The sequence below is a fragment of the Gadus macrocephalus genome, chromosome 14 (genome assembly GCF_031168955.1).
Source record: "Gadus macrocephalus chromosome 14, ASM3116895v1".
Classification (NCBI taxonomy): Eukaryota; Metazoa; Chordata; class Actinopteri; order Gadiformes; family Gadidae; genus Gadus; species Gadus macrocephalus.
The window spans coordinates 20510180-20526433 of record NC_082395.1 but is presented as its reverse complement, the minus strand read 5'-3'; the positions used below and the strand labels follow the sequence as shown (position 1 = coordinate 20526433).

The window sequence follows — 16254 nt, the reverse complement described above, 5'->3', positions numbered from 1 at the left end:
TGTTCTGGAATTGAAGAAAATTGTTCGGTGAACGAACATAAATGTTTTTTTTTTTTTTTTTTGCAGAAAACTGTCATTACAAGCAGAGCTTAAATCACTCTTATAAAACAGCAGTCTCTTGGATTAAGATGGCAGAGTTTTTGCTCTTTAACGCCTGTCTCCCCTGATGTCCACCATTGACTTTCCTCCACGTCTCCACCTCGGCTGTCCTCCCGGTGACCTCCTGCCCGCACCCTTCCTCATCAATAATTCATCTCTTCATCTCCCTTCCCTCAGCCGCATATTCCAACCCAGCGGTGACCCTGCCCCCGGACTCGAACCTGCGGCCAGGCGACGAGATGGACCTGAGCTGCGTGTCGTACGGCGGCTACCCGGAGGCCGAGGTGCTGTGCAGGACGGGGGCGGACGCAACCTGACGGACAACGTCACCAGCTCGCTGGTGGCCAATGAGGACGGGCTGTTCAGCGTCCACAGCGTGCTGAGCATCATCCTGGTGCCCAACAGCACCTACACCTGCCGCCTCAACAACCCGGTGCTGGGGGACCAAGGGCACATGTCGGTCACCATCACTGGTTAGTGGTCTGTCTGTCTCTCTCTCTCTCTCTCTCTCTCTCTCTGTCTCTGTCTCTCTCTCTCTCTCTCTCTCTCTCTCTCTCCTCTCTCTCTCTCCTCTCTCTCTCTCTCTCTCTCTCTCTCTCTCTCTCTCTCTCTCTCTCTCTCTCTCTCTCTCTCTCTCTCTCTCTCTCTCTCTCTCTCTCTAGCTCTCTCTCTCTACACAGTATCAGTTGCTCCCTCTCTCTATCTATAACGCTCTACCGTTTCATTCTCTCTCATCAGTCTCCCTCTCAACGGTCTGTCTCTCTCTCGTCTCTCTCTCTCTCTGTCTCTGTCTCTGTCTCTGTCTCTGTCTCTGTCTCTCTCTGTCTCTGTCTCTGTCTCTGTCTCTCTCTCTCTCTCTCGTTCAACTCTCTCTCTCTCGTTCAACTCTCTCTCCCTATCTATATAAATCTATCTATAGATTTATATTCACCAAATCTTCCAACATCATCTTCATGTTGTCTTGTTTTCTGGGGCAAGGCGGCAGGTTTGATATTAAAGGCGTCGTATGTTGACGTGAATCAAACCCTCAGTCTGAGAAGAGAGAAAGAAACTCTGGTTTGTCTTGTGTTCATCTGAGCAACCAGGAGCATCACCACAGAGTGTAATGGAAAAGAACCGGAAGTAATAGTAGGTCCAATTATAGGTCCAATGAGCATAGCCATTAGTTCTTGCGCATCGCAAAATTAGATCAGAGGATGATTATTTCCCCTCAATTAGGAGTGTATCAAATATTTAAAGATACAATCCACTGATGAAGAGTTAGCGCCGTGGAATGAGCGGCCCCTCGGTTCCTCCCACTGCTCATCTTTATGGCTGATACGGCCGTTTGTGCGGGACAAACCCATTGGATTAGCCTCTACTTCACACCTCCCCCACCACTCCCCCTCTCTCCTCCCTGCTGGGGGGAGAGGAGCTGGAGGACCAGCCACATAGGGCTGGACGATTAATCAAACTCAAACCGCCATCTTATCTTTGGGGGGGGGGGGGGGGGGGGGGGGGAGGGATGTGTAACTGTTAATGACTGGAAATCAGCAACATTTGTATTTCTTTTTCTTTTGCAATTCATGAGTTAAATAAAGATGCTGTAATATCAATTCATCTAAACATATAGGCCTAAAGGAAAAATATATGTTTACTGCTTCCAATGTTGTGTTGGTCATACTATAGAATGACTTATTGCTTGTTTTTAGAATAATACACAACATAAGGAGCTTTAAAAAGAAAAATCGTGTGCTAAATCTCATCCGCCATAGTGGTCGAAATAATCACAATTTGATTATTTCCCCCGAATCGTTGAGCTCTACAGCCAGACGAGGACCTCTACCGGAAGCAGCGCTGTGTGAAATGGCTCATAAATGGGTAGAGTTGTCCTGGCTTGGATCTGTGGGCGGAGGTCGGAGGGGGCTGCAGCTGGCCTGGCGGGGTCCAGTCGTAGGTCAGGGAGGAGCGCTTCAACGGGCTGGGAAATGACTGGCCTAGCAGAAGAGAGCCGATTGGGAAACCAGGGCTGGATGGCTGGTCGGATTGATGATTTGATTGGGTCTGAGGGGCTTTTTCGTCTGAATGCCACGCGGCACTATACCCTGTTGCCTTGTTGGAAGGAACCATGGTAACTGGCTGCAGCCACGTGTCATTTTCCTTTGCTGCCATGCTAACATCGGGCTATACATCCCTTTATCCATGCAGAAACCTTTAGGTATGGCTACGGGTGCCTTAGCCAGTGAGTTCCATAGACTGCATAGGTCAGTTCCAATGAGGGTACAGAACGCAAACTCTTCTTACTGTGCCTGCCATTGCTCCGGTTGAGCTTGGACACGCTAACTGATAACAATGCTTGGGATTCTAGCCTTTGCGCCATCGCACCGCGGTATGCTAGGAATGAATAGTATGCACCAATGCAGCCCATAGGAACCACGGGCCACTTACTGCAGACTTTTGAAGTGAGAAGGTTCATTAGATGATTTACACAACAAAGTATGTTTTTAACTATTTGATTTGCATCAATAATTGCAAGTTTCCCCGAATCAATTTGTTTAAAAGACTAAAGTCTAAATTGGCATCAAAACCGTAGCCGGTAGCTCAAGGTGTTTTGCCCTGCCATCCTCGGGTGTAGGATTGTTGAGCTGTCAAAAACAATCCTTTGCAGAAAGAGGAAACTGAATTTTCATCACAGAATCCATTTTGTCTCCTCCATTCATGTCATCCATACTGGTTTCCCAATCTGTGGAAAAGCAATCCATCTTTTATGGTTCTTCCCTTACTGGGAGAAGCAGTGATTTTTCCTTGTTTTTATTTTAAGATACGGGTTATAAAATGCCATCTTCTGACAAGATGCCATTTTATAACCAACAGAAGGCTTAATCTGTGAAGCCCTTCTGAGACTGTATAGACTAAGGACCTATTCTCCTAATGGTGACATGATACAACTTACTGGAATTGGTCATCTTGCGGCAGTAGGCTATTATATCTCTTCCAAAAGTAATTTAAGTCGGAAGTGTTGAAATGGACAAACTTTAAAATAAAGACACTGAGGATTTCAGACCGAGGAGTCACACATCAACAGCAAACTAACACCGCCACAATTTGGCCAAAATATGACTTTGTGCTATGAGGCTAACGACATATACGTTTTACAGCCGCTTATTCACCGCGAGATCCCAGAACATCAGACCCCTGCTGCTCATGCACCCAGAGCTTTCTCCTTCATCGTGGTGTGAAATAATAATAATAACCATGTTAATAATTCATTGTACGCTACTGTCTTCCTACACCGGCTTTGCCAGCTGCTTGTTTGAAACCCTGCCTTTGAGCAACATGGGGATACATGGTGGTGTCTGAGTCCCCTAAACTGGCCCAACTGCGCACGCACAACAGATCACATCCGGGTTGTGTGATCGCACAGACATTGTGGACAAAACAATAAACGATTTCTCCCTGCGAAGGATGATTCAGGCATCAAGGCCTGTTGTGTCATGTAAATAAAGGCTACACCTTTAGAAGAAAACAACACTGTTTTCCGGAGCGGACATTTTGGGGTCAGAGCAGGAAAGGAGAGGAAGACCCCTAACGAAAGGTGATACGTTCAGTACAGTGGAAGTAAAGGAATTTCGCCTCGCCTGCAGACTACATAGAGTCTGAGGCTTGCAAAGTCTAACCCACGTGGAAGGCATAAAAGGAACAGACTCAGGCGGGGGGGGGGGGGGGGGGCGTCCGACGGTGCGGCTCTTTAGAAGGGGGGGGGGGGGTGGGGGGGGGGGCGGTGAACAGCAGGACAAGCCCTTTAATCAAAGCCTGAATACTCGGCGGCGGTCTGTGTGAACATGGCTACGATTAATCCTCCTCTCTGGAAACGTCAACACGGCGAGACGGCGACGGCGTGACTTGTTGGATAAACACGCGGCGGCAGATGTACAGATATTTAATGGTGCCCGATACAAGGAGGCTTCTCTTGAAATCGAGGATGCATTTGCATTTGTTTACAACAGCTGTGGTTTACTTAACAACTTCAGCAATTAACTTTGACCCAGCAGAACTCCTACGCCGGTACAGAGCGTATAGGGGGCCCAAAGCCCCGGCCGAAGCCTTGTGGATGCACTGCTTTGTGCCTCTTTTTTTTATTGAAAGGCGGCCCAGCGAACACCGCCGCGCTCAGACAGTGGTGAATCCTATCATGGAGGGGTGAAATCTGCTTAAGATTCTGAATGGATGAGGAGGAGGGCAGAATGGAAAAAAATAAAAGGAATAAAGAGTGAGAGACGGAGGGAGGGGAGCGGAGAACGAGAGGGAGAAGAGACGTAGGGAGATAGCCAGGGAACAAGCGCATTAAAATTTCACACTCTCTGCAATCACTGATTGAAAAATTACAATAGCAATACAAACCTGGCCCTGGGCAGCGTAGGAGTTTGACAAGGTTAATTCTGAGAAAATGAACCATTTACCCACGCTGAGCCGAGTGCCACTACGACTGCCGTGAGTAAGGTACTGTGCCTAAGTCTGCGGCGAGTGCTCCTCGATCCAGAAGCACCTGCCGACGAGTCTAGACGCATCGTTTTCTGTTTGCAGCTCATCAAATATGAACCATATCCGCAGCCATCAACCGTCCCTGGTTTGATTCAACTCAGCCCCGTCTTCCGGCCCGTACGGACTCGGCAAGGGCGTAACAAGTGAACAGTATGGTGTTTTTCGGTTTGTTGCTATGTTCTGCGGGACACGGCGAGGTTTGGTCGATGGGGGACCCGGGGGGACTTTGAGTGTTACGGAGCAATCCAATCATGAGAAGCAGCAGCTGCAGTCCTTAAATGAACCCATCCTGTCTGCCTGCCGGCCTGTCTTCCCACCTGGCTCTCTGGCCACTCTCTGGCTCCAGCTCCCTCTTCCTGTCTGCCTGGCAGCAGCACCCTGCCGTCCATCCCCCCCCCCCCCCCCCCCCCGCGCTCTGCACCTCCACTGACGGCCTGGGTTGCGAGGCAAGCACCTTAATCTCCCGCACAGACTAAATTACACCTCTTACGCCGTCCCTCTCTTCTCGGTTCACTCTCCTCCACTTAGCTCTCCAGTTCCAGCAGTGAAAAGAACAAATCCAACCAGAGAAACCATGGCATGTTGTGAGAAGCTGTTATTTTTGGGTCGCTTTCTCACCTAAGTGTAAGTGAACCCCTTGTTTCGATTTGGAACACTTTGAAATAAACTTTGGGCTCAGAGATCGAGGAAGGAGAAGGGGGGGGTGGTGTTATCCCCATGGTTACGACCCAAGTCAAATTTGTGATATATTTTTTTCTTCAAGCTAGTACACATGATGCAACGGATATGAAATGCTACAAACGCCGTGGCCTAACCCCTCTCTCGGACGCAGCCATCCAGATCAGCTGCCGACCGGCCGTGGCTTCACACACCCAACTCACTCCCGTGTCCCTTCGTCGTTTTGGCCTCAGCGGCACTTTTAAGCACGTGCACCAGGTGCTGGTGCATGGAGGTCAAAGGCCTGTCCTCAAATGGAGTTCAACGTCGCAATGGCAACCGCCGCCAGGTCTTCAAGGCTGTGAGGCGGCCTCCCCTGGTGGGCAACACATCGCTTGCACAGGGCTTACGACCAACGGGGTGGGGTCAGGAGTGATGGGGAAAGGAAAGAGGGGCCGTAGAAGGAGGTGGAGGGATGCAAGATGGCGAGAGTGGAGAAGAAGGAGGAGGAGGAGGGGAAGGGATGCAAGATGGAGAATGTGGAGGAGGGGGAGGGATGAAATTATGATAACCGAAAAGGAGATCGGACAAGATTTTTTGCTGGGCTCAGAGTGTGTTCCGGAACCTTGCCCAGACTCCAATTTAGAAAGAAAAGGCAGTACAATCTTATGTTTTCGCCTTTCTCCCCAAAACACTATGTGAATGATTCACACTGCTGCAAACGCATGCATGTTCTTTTCAAGACATCTGAGTGCCTTTTTCCTAGGCATTTCTTCCTTTTTCTGTGGACGTGGGTGGCTATCTTGGCAATGTTTGACCACGGTGTCATAGAAAGTTGAGCTTTTCGGACACTTACAGTAAAAGGCCAGGGTGTGTGTGGATGGTGAAGCTCCTTCTGAGCAGCGATTTGTTTAATATCCGAGTCCGAGTGAGGGTTAGGCTACCCGGATAAATATTATATAACGGCAACGCTACAGTGTATTGCGCATTTCATATACAACTTCGCTCATTATAACGCTCACTCACAACGACGGACGATACTTAAAGGTCCTATGACATGCAACCAGGTGTGAGTGTGATAAGCCTTACAAGCCGTTTTGAAAATCTGCCCCTTATGACATCACAAGTGTTCACCTAGATGTGTGCTGGGTAGATCAGTCTACTCACACCTGGTGGCATGTGATGGGACCTTTAAAAAAAAAAAACGATAACAAAGTGTGCGTGGGTCCTAACCCTGGGGAAACGCCCCCCTCTAAAAGTGCCAAATTACATCTATTTTTATCTCATAGTATTAGAATTCTAGCTGAAACTGTTTCTTTAAGACATTCCACCTTGTTACCCTGTATGATAAACCGAGGTCCACTTCCATTTCAAATGAAGAGGTCTGATATCCTTCACAGTATTACATAGCCGTTAATTGAGGTCAAGAGATTTCAAGGTGGCAGCCTTGAAAATGTATAAACAACAGAAGGAGAGGGTAACTTGCACATTACGTTAATTTTCTAATTAATATGTCCTCAGTAATTGGAAAAAAGTCATTCTTCTTCTTTGTGCCACTTTTAAAGTTTGGATCTTTCCATCACTCGTACTTTTAGTCCAACATTGCCTCTCCTGTCAAGGAGTGTTAAATGTTCCCCAATAGAGATCCAAAGTCCTGCCCCATCTTCCAGGCTGGTCTCTGTTCTTCTTGCTTCTATCTCATCTTACAGTATTACCGCTGCGAAGGTATCACATTAAATGCATAGCAATAGGATTAATGTATGGGAAAAATGTAACAGACTTCATGACCTTGATAGAGCAATTCGATTTTTAATTGTATTTTAGATAAGAAATGTTCAATTTGTTTGTCTGCTACCTCTTCAAACATCTGTTAACGTAGGAGACGCTCTTCATAGACCAGCCTGTGCAACCTTGGGGTTTGACCCTTCTGTGTTTACCTGTGCTTTGCAAACAACTGGCAGCAACTAATGTGTCATTTGTAGCATAGTATATTATAAAAAATGACCTGTGCTTCACAATTAAAAGTCCTCGTTCACGCACCACTGAACCTGGTGCAAGAAATCTGGAATGCCGATGCAATCTTGCTTTCTCTTTCCGTAATCTGTTTCACATCGATGACTCTGACCCTGATTTCATGGACGACACATTTCACAATATCTATAAAAACCTACCTTATCGATATATGAAACAATACCTATCAAGTACCTCAAAGGCAACTTGGGTAAATCAAGTTGTTTTGTTGAAAGATGACATTAAAATGAGCCCAATTCCACAAGGACACCGTCGGCGTCCTTGAGAAAGTCATCCCAACGACTTCAATGAGGGCCGTTATTGTCCGAGCGATTTAAGAGCCTGGGCCACCTTTCTATAAACATCAAGCGTAATTACTGGGCCGGAGACTCTTAGGTGCTCTTAGGTGATGGAACTCTCCAGTCGATAAATAATGCATGTGTCACCGTTTAATTTGACGTCGGCCTGCCGGCTTCACCCGGTGGCTCCACGTCAACGTTATTATCAGTAGCAGAGCGCGTGCCTGATGCCATACTGCTATCTAAATTGCTACCTGCCACTGCGTAGTAAGCTCACTCAAGCCTTCAATTCCCAATTTGATTGTTCTTGTGGATAGAAGACCCCGTGGAAAATTGCGAATCTCAATTTAATTCGGTGTCCGCGTTAACCTCTGGTCGGGCGGCCGACGTCGGAGGTCAAATGGAATAGTGGGGGGGAAGAGACGCCGCAACGGCCAACTCGAACCCGAGCTTGCCCACGGGTCGGCTGAGTTTGTTACTGGTTACTCCCATCGGAACTCAGAATGTAATTCAGTCCTTCAAGCATCACTCTGTATTTTTTATCCTCTCTTTCACAGAAGATCAAGTCATTCAACTTTTAAGAAGAGCTGTTCCCCCACCCACCCCCAAAAAAAGAGATTCCACGCCTGCGTTTCCCGAGGCGACTTAGCAACCCACCGCAGTAGTCCTTCATTTCTGCTCAACCCCATTCACCACCCCTCATTTAAATTCAATTAACGCAGCCCCCAGAGAAAGCAGGGAAACGGCGGCATAAACGAATCCGTTGTCAGCGGAGCAGCAAGGCGGGCCTGCTTCCTCGGTGGAACGCCGTATTAATTAGCGTCCAGCGTGGAAGCAGGACTGCCTCGTCCTCCTGGCTGAATGCGGGGCCTGTGTTATCAGGAGCCCAGCTGGGGAAGAAACAACCAAATAAGGACATGAAGTAATGGCCATAATCTAAAATAAATTCAGGTAGGCAGCAGCGACGGCTGTGTAAGCACATTATACCCTATCACGATTATTAAGCCGGGCCACTTCCCGCTGTCATTGCCGGTATGGTTTTTGCTCCCCCCTCCCCCCTCTGGGTCGTCGGGAGGGGAGGGGTAACCCTGTATGATGGCCTCGGCTTTATTATGAGTCAGCCTCTCAGTCTGGCGCTCAGCCCCTTCTGAGGGATTGTTGGGAGGAGAGGGGGATTAAGTAGTGGCCGGTTCCCGCTCAGTGCATGGCTCTCTAGAACCGTACAATCTGCTCCCTTAGAACCGTACAATCTTCTCCCTTACAACTGTATAATCTGCTCTCTCAGAACGGTGCAATCAGCTCTCTGAAAACCTTAAAAACGGCTCTTTTAGAACCTTACAATCTGCTCTCTGAGAACGTACAGTGTGCTGTTAGAACGGTTCAATGTGCTCTCTTAGAACAGTTAAATCCCAGAGATCAAATAAAGGGCTCCACTATTTTTGTGCTTGAAGGTATTTCCTCTTTTATTTGGTGCTCTCTGTTCTGCTCTGGCTCTTTCGCTCTCTGTGTGTGTGCCATACCTACCTTATTTGTTGTTCTTTTATTTTGGGAAACATGAAATATGGAATATCATTTTTGTGAACTAGGTCCGTGTCAAAATATCCGGTCTTCTGCTGCATGGAAATTTCAGACCCCCTGAGTTCTGTCTCTCAGTGTTCGTGTCCTGAGTTGGGGAGAAGGAGAGTGTGCGAACCCCTGCAGTCTCTAGAGGTGTTCTGTTGTTTCCATGGATGGATGGAGAGATGGAAGGAGGAATGCTTCAGTGAATGATTGTTGTTTACCTGTCCACCATATTTTCTTAGCTTGACAGAAATTAAATGGATAAACAAATGTTAATGATGTAGTGTCATCAAATGACTAGGAGCTCCATGTGTAGATGTGAGCTCCCCCTTTCCCCCTGGCCTCCTCTCACGCAATACTCTGACCTGTGTCTTTCTCTGGCGAGAAGAGACCATTTGTTATCACTTTTTAACAATGTGTACAATATGTGATGTATGGATATTGACCTAACATATACAAAGCATTCCTCAACCAAGAAATAAAACCTTATGTCAGACAATGTTATTTGAGAGTTATATTGCTACATACAAACTGTGCCTCTATTCCTCTATTCTCTCATTTAATATGCAAAGATCTATGAATATGCAAATTGAAAATGGACTATTGCCCTCAACCACTCGCATATTATATCCCCCACCCTTTCCCTCTTGCAATAAGAAATCAGATAGTTTGCATAACTTTGCATATTATCGGACCATGATATGCTTGATGGATTTGTGACATTAATAATTATGCCCATCATTGCACATTACCTACTGGTACCCGTGAAAGAAGCTCTGCATTCATGATTTCTTCTGTTCTGCAGATACAGAACTCCTTCGAGGCAGACTCTATACTCCTAAGAGGAGCGTACCCTAGATAGACTACATGTGTTCAGGCAAGGGCATCTACCATTGGAGCCCATAGGGGACCCACAGCCTGGTTTAATGTTGCTAATACTGAAGCTTCTAACAGGGATTGGTTTATGCTGGTTTGGCCCTTGCATTGGATTATTAAATCATATTAATTTCATTCTTTTAAAACCATTGGCAAAATGAATTGCAACCAATAAATAGCCGGGCACACCTTCAAAGGTTAGTAGTTTAATTATTCATATCCATTTATTTGATGTTAAACTCTGCGCTAGATAAGACCATGAATTATTGCCTGGCAAAAGATGGTTGCAACCTCTGTAAATTGCTTTATTCTGGGTGTCCAAATAATACAAAGCAAGGGCTGACTAAACACAAAAAAAGAACCATTGTCTCGCAAATGTAATGTCTTTTCAATTAGAAGTTGCGGAGAGATTAAGCTGGTTCCCAAGATATGTAGTTTGTTCTCCAACAGCCTCGGAGACCAGTAATTGATTATCAAGTGTGAAACAGAGGGTTAGGCTTGGCCGCTGCGGTTGTTTTCCCGGCGGAGAGTGGCTCCGAGCATGTCCCTTACGCCCGCAGGCCCTCGGTAGACGAAGAAGAAAAGAGTCCATATTCTCAGTGTTGTCTGATCATGTGTGGGACTGCAATTGACTACCTTTTTTGAATATATGTACTTTATCTGTACAGTGTCCTTGGGTACCTTTTGAAAGGCGCTTTTAAAATACAATTTATTATTATTATAAAAGAACGGTGCACATTTTGATCGATAATTAACACAGAATCGACTGACATTATAGTGCGACACTTTGTTTATCCTACTGCTGGATACCAAGGGTCAGTCAAGGGCAGACGTGAACGTAGAACTCAGGCCGTGATTGAGCCGCTGTAGACAGACAGACAGGATACTCACCGCCCCATCAGGTCATTAACATGCTTTCTACACATCCTGACGCGGTCCCCGGGGCCCAGCAAGCACTAGCTCATTACAAACTGTCCATGGGAAAAATAAACTCCTCCAACCTTCATTAGGGTTTTGTCAGGCTGCGTTTAATTTCAGCAGACAACCTTCTTGTGTGCGTGCGCGCGTGTGTGTGTGTGTGTGTGTGTGTGTGTGTGTGTGTGTGTGTGTGTGTGTGTGTGTGTGTGTGTGTGTGTGTGTGTGTGTGTGTGTGTGTGTGTGTGTGTGTGTGTGTGTGTGTGTGTGTGTGCGTGTGTGATAGGCCACAGAAAATCCAGTCGTGCTTTGGCTATGGATTGTTGTCGATTATGGCCCTGCACCTAAAGAGGTCTCTCATTCCTGCAGAACGTTTCTGTTGAGAGGCGCCCTCCTGCGTCCATTAAAAGCGAAACCTTGTGATGAGTCACTCTCCTCACGTCATCTGAATGAGGCTGAGCTGCTAAATGATTACTATTATAATACATGAGATAGCTTTGAGAAGTCGTGGAAACCGAGATGATGAACACTTCCAGGGGGGTATGAAGGAGCCATTTAATAAGTTGTTGAGACACTGAAAGATAATCTCTTCGAAGCCACCTTTTTGCCATGCTTGTATAACCAAAGCACACATGCAAAGGTATTTGCATGTGTAATATGTCTAACTTTTTTATGGTAAACTCTGAATGTAAATATAATATATGAATTACTAATTGAAGAGTGATTCGCAAATGTTGCTTCAAAACCGTCCGGCTGTATATTAAGGGCAGAGGTGTGCCTGAAACTATCCTCATGGGTTGCTAGATGTAGCATTAAAAATCACTGCACGGAAGTCAATAATAAAAACATACCTCTATGTATACATTCATAAAGTTTGCGCCATGGGCTGACAACTCATATTTAATTATATTTCCTTGCGTGCCATCTGCAGGCTTACTTTGAGGTTTCCTAGAAGGCTCAGGGGACGAGTTTTGATCAGAATTGTGCAGCAGGAAATTAGAAGTTTGTTTTAAATCAGAATCCACTCCAAAGACTAAGATGTCAGGGAGACGACAGACTTTGTTAAATGTGTCATTAAAATGTAAACAACATCCGGAACGGCCTTGAACCCAGCGCCTCTATTATTCCTGGAACATGGCTATAATTGTGTTTTTAAAAGTGTGGACTGCATTCGTCCTCCAGAAAGATGCTTCGAAGCTGAGCGCCTCCCAAACTCCTGCGTGCTTGTCTCCGCTCGGAGAACGAATCTGTCTCCCCGGTAGCCACCAAAGACCGCACCGCAAGAAAATGAGAAACGCTGCTTTATAATAAGAGCCTGAGGCAAAGACATACAGAAGCATGTCTTTTTAAGATTTGCTGTCATTATGTATTCTAGTAATACTGCAGTAGACGAGGTATCTCTAGCAATGTGTACTCACAGAAGTGCTTTTATGTTCTTGGTGAGAGAGTTATGCTTCGTGTTCTTGGGTTGGGTTTAGAGTCATTGTTTGTGTAAGGATTAAGCCGTGATGTGTTTTGTGGCATTGCCCTTGTAAAACAAATCCGGATATTTGTTTAGATATGCAGCCTAATTTATTCATGTGTGCAGGTTTTAAAACAAACCCTAAAATTGCACTAGTTTCACTAAATATGAGGCGAGCCATATTTAAGTATGTCTGCCAGGTTTTTCTCTCCAATGGCAGTGAGAACAAAATAATAATTTGACCAAACTGTTTATTAGCAAAACCAATGTCAGCCAAATAAATAACCCTTAATGGAAAAAATAAAACATGAACAAATGCAGATGCAAACAAAGGCACTATCAGCGGCTGTGAAATTGGTGTAACAGTGTGTTTCCATCAAAGTCCAACACACACTCCGGGAGCGAGGATGTGTTTTTATAACGTTGCTCCCAGGCACACGGGAGAGGTTATGAAGATTGGGAAGAAATTAAAACTAAGCATACGATGAAAACAAAAACATGGAACCGGTCTGCAAACACTACGAGGAAGGAATTGGGAAAAGTTCTCGTAGATTTAGTAGAATATTAAGCATCCTGTTCACAAACTAGTTTTGTTTGTTCACTTTAATGTTTGAAACTAGCATAAATGCCCTTGTGTTATTTTTTGGAGGGGGGGGGGGAACGAAGGACTCGCATCCTTCCAATTGCTCGTTTAGTATACCGGAGCCTTTATATTCATGACTGTCTTCTTCAGCCTCTTAAATATATGCTGATGCAATACAGGAGTTCTTAAAGCAATAACTGAACACTTCAATGATTCTCTATAGGGAGTTTCAAGCTGTACTTTGAATGCTGTAACGCTCTGTCAAACGCATGGTATGGCTTGCCTCAAGTATGGAGAATCACTTTAATTATACCGTTAGTGTATTGGTTTCTCAATTTCTGTATATTAATGCTAGTCTGCTAATGTGCAACTGCTGAATATGCTTTTGACTTATAGCGTTTTTCTAATAATACAATAAGAGCATCAGTGCATAATAGAATTGTGATGATTTTGATGGTTTAATGATTATTAAGTTCATAGTATCACAGTAGCATTTACTGTATCACAGTCTAACTGCTGCACAACAGCTAGCTATGGTATCACATTATAACTACTGTCACCCAGTATAACTACTATATCACAGTATAACTACTGTACCAAAGCTAGCTATGTTATCACAGTGTAACTAAAGTCACTAAGTATAACTACTATATCACAGTAACTACTGTACCACCGCTAGCTATGGTTTCACAGTATAACTACTGTTACACGGTGTAACTACTATATCACAGTATAACTACTGTATCACAGCTAGCTATGGTATCACAGTATAACTACTGTATCACAGCTAGCTATGGTATCACAGTTTATTACACAGCTCTTCCCAGGGGAAAAAATACTATAGTTTACTACAGTATACTATATATTACTATACTATAATATACTACAATATAGTGTGGGATTTACTATAGTAATTTTCCAGACATTGTAGTGTACTATGGTAAATACTATAGTAAGTTACTACACAGTTTAGTATACTATAGATTACTATACTATACTACAATATAGTGTGGGATTTACTATAGTAATTTTCCAGACATTGTAGTGTACTATGGTAAATACTATAGTAAGTTACTACACAGTGTAGTATACTATAGATTACTATACTATACTACAATATAGTGTGGGATTTACTATAGTAATTTTCCAGACATTGTAGTGTACAATGGTAAATACTATAGTAAGTTACTACACAGTGTAGTATACTATAGATTACTATACTACAATATAGTGTGGGATTTACTATAGTAATTTTCCAGAAAATTGTAGTGTACTATGGTAAATACTATAGTAAGTTACTACAAAGTGTAGTATACTATAGATTACTATACTACAATATAGTGTGGGATTTACTATAGTAATTTTCCAGACATTGTAGTGTACTATGGTAAATACTATAGTAAGTCACTACAAAGTGTAGTACAGTATAGTTAACTATAGTTAACTATAATATACTTTTTTTAATATATATTTTCATTATTCTGTATTTTGTCCTAAAATGAATATGTGAAACATAAGCCAAATATTTGTATTATGTGGAGATTTTATTGTAGAAACATAAACCACACATAAATATAAAACATAATGCACAACATGCATAGGCTACAACAGCCAGAATATAATAACAATGAAAGAGAGTACAATTGAAGCCTTACTAACTTTAAAAAAATTCTTATACAGGCATCTTGATAAGAATAATTGACTCATCGTGTACGTAGCAAAAGCATTTGCACAAAATATCATTAGGTTTGCAAAGAGGTATTTCATGGGTCTTTCTGAACTTCACAATTTGCTTAGCAGTATTCACCTTAGCGAAATCATCATAGATTCTTAATTGTCTGGAATCCTTTTTTAATCTAAAAATGTGTAGGTACACCTCTTCACACTTGCATGCTGATAAGCAACCACAATTGAGGTTACAAAGTAGTATGGATTTAATGCTACCATGCTCTCCGTTTTTTAGAGCCACACAAGAATTATTGCGTTTAAAATTTGCTGCATACATTTCAGTGGTGTATAAAGTGTGGTGGATGAAACATCTCTTGAATTTTTTGACACTGGCCTCTATATAAGAGGCCCGTGTCAAAGAGAATGGACCCCCCCACTGTAATTACTCTTGTTGTGTAATTCCCAACAACCCGAGCACCACTACCTACTTTGTATGATTTTAACACTGTATTGTCTTTGTTAACAAGTTTGTTGAAAAGATCACAGACATCATCACTGGCATTGTTGAATAATTCAGTGTGGTGCATTAGTGTTTTTGTGTTAAAAAATCTCTTAAAAATGTGTTCAGGGACTGCCTGTGTACCATTGAACATTTCAAGAAGAGTGCCAATTGTGTCTTCATAAACAAATGAAGAGTTGGCCCACAGCGGACCCCACATGTCAACTGCGTTGCTAAGATGGGTTAAGCAGTGAACATTATAAGATACATAACATTTTCCATAAAGCTCTTGTACCTCGACAACAAAACGCGTAAGACAAGAGGAAGCATGCAAAAGATCAGCTTTTTGGATATTATCCTGGAGGAGTGTGTAGATGGAGAAGACAAGTAATAGCCGGTGATTATAATAAACCGGGGGGTAAAACTGTTTTCAAAAGAATGGGGGAATAAAATAAAAGAAATGCCCTCCATTCAGATGCCTTCCAATAGTGTCTCTCGGACAATGACCTTGGACATCTTTTGACTTCATGTGGTGGGTGTATGGTGAGGACAGAACTGTCAATCTGTTGGATTATTTTCGGTTGTAAATAGAATGGTAAAGCAGAGTTTTTTGAATCACACCAAATACTGACAAATTGTTTTGTTACACTAAGGCAAACACTATGCATATATTCTGGGACAAAATGTTTGATAATGTCGAAATTAGGAAGTAGCAGCAGTTGACTAGGTCCCTTAACCACCTGCGTGAAGTTGGCACCCCATGTGTAAATTTGTGCTCATACCGTTTTTGAGATATCAAACATTACATTTTGTAAACATATGACGTCACTCAGCACCCCAATATTGTCCGAATCGGTTCAAATGTGTCTCAATCATTTGTGCATCGTTTGTGCACGTTTGTGCATGACAAATAAACATTTGTGCTCTTTTAATTTTTAAGTTATTAAGGTTTCATTTTTTTCACTCGGCACCCCAATAATGTCAGAATTGGTTCAAATTGGTCTCATTCGTTTGTGCATCGTTTGTGCACGTTTGTGCACGTTTGTGCACGACAAATGAACATTTGTGCTCTTTCAAATTTTAAGTTATTAAGGTTTCATTTTTT

The 16254-nt window shown here is 43.7% G+C and overlaps 1 protein-coding gene across 1 annotated transcript in view; it reads left to right on the top strand.

The window, feature by feature from the left end:
- Nucleotides 1–16254, top strand: part of cd276 (CD276 molecule) — a 71020-nt gene that overhangs the window by 16781 nt on the left and 37985 nt on the right. Inside the window, 2 exon segments of the mRNA XM_060072054.1 lie at nt 277–387; nt 390–572. Of these exon segments, the coding sequence (XP_059928037.1) occupies nt 277–387; nt 390–572 (294 nt within the window).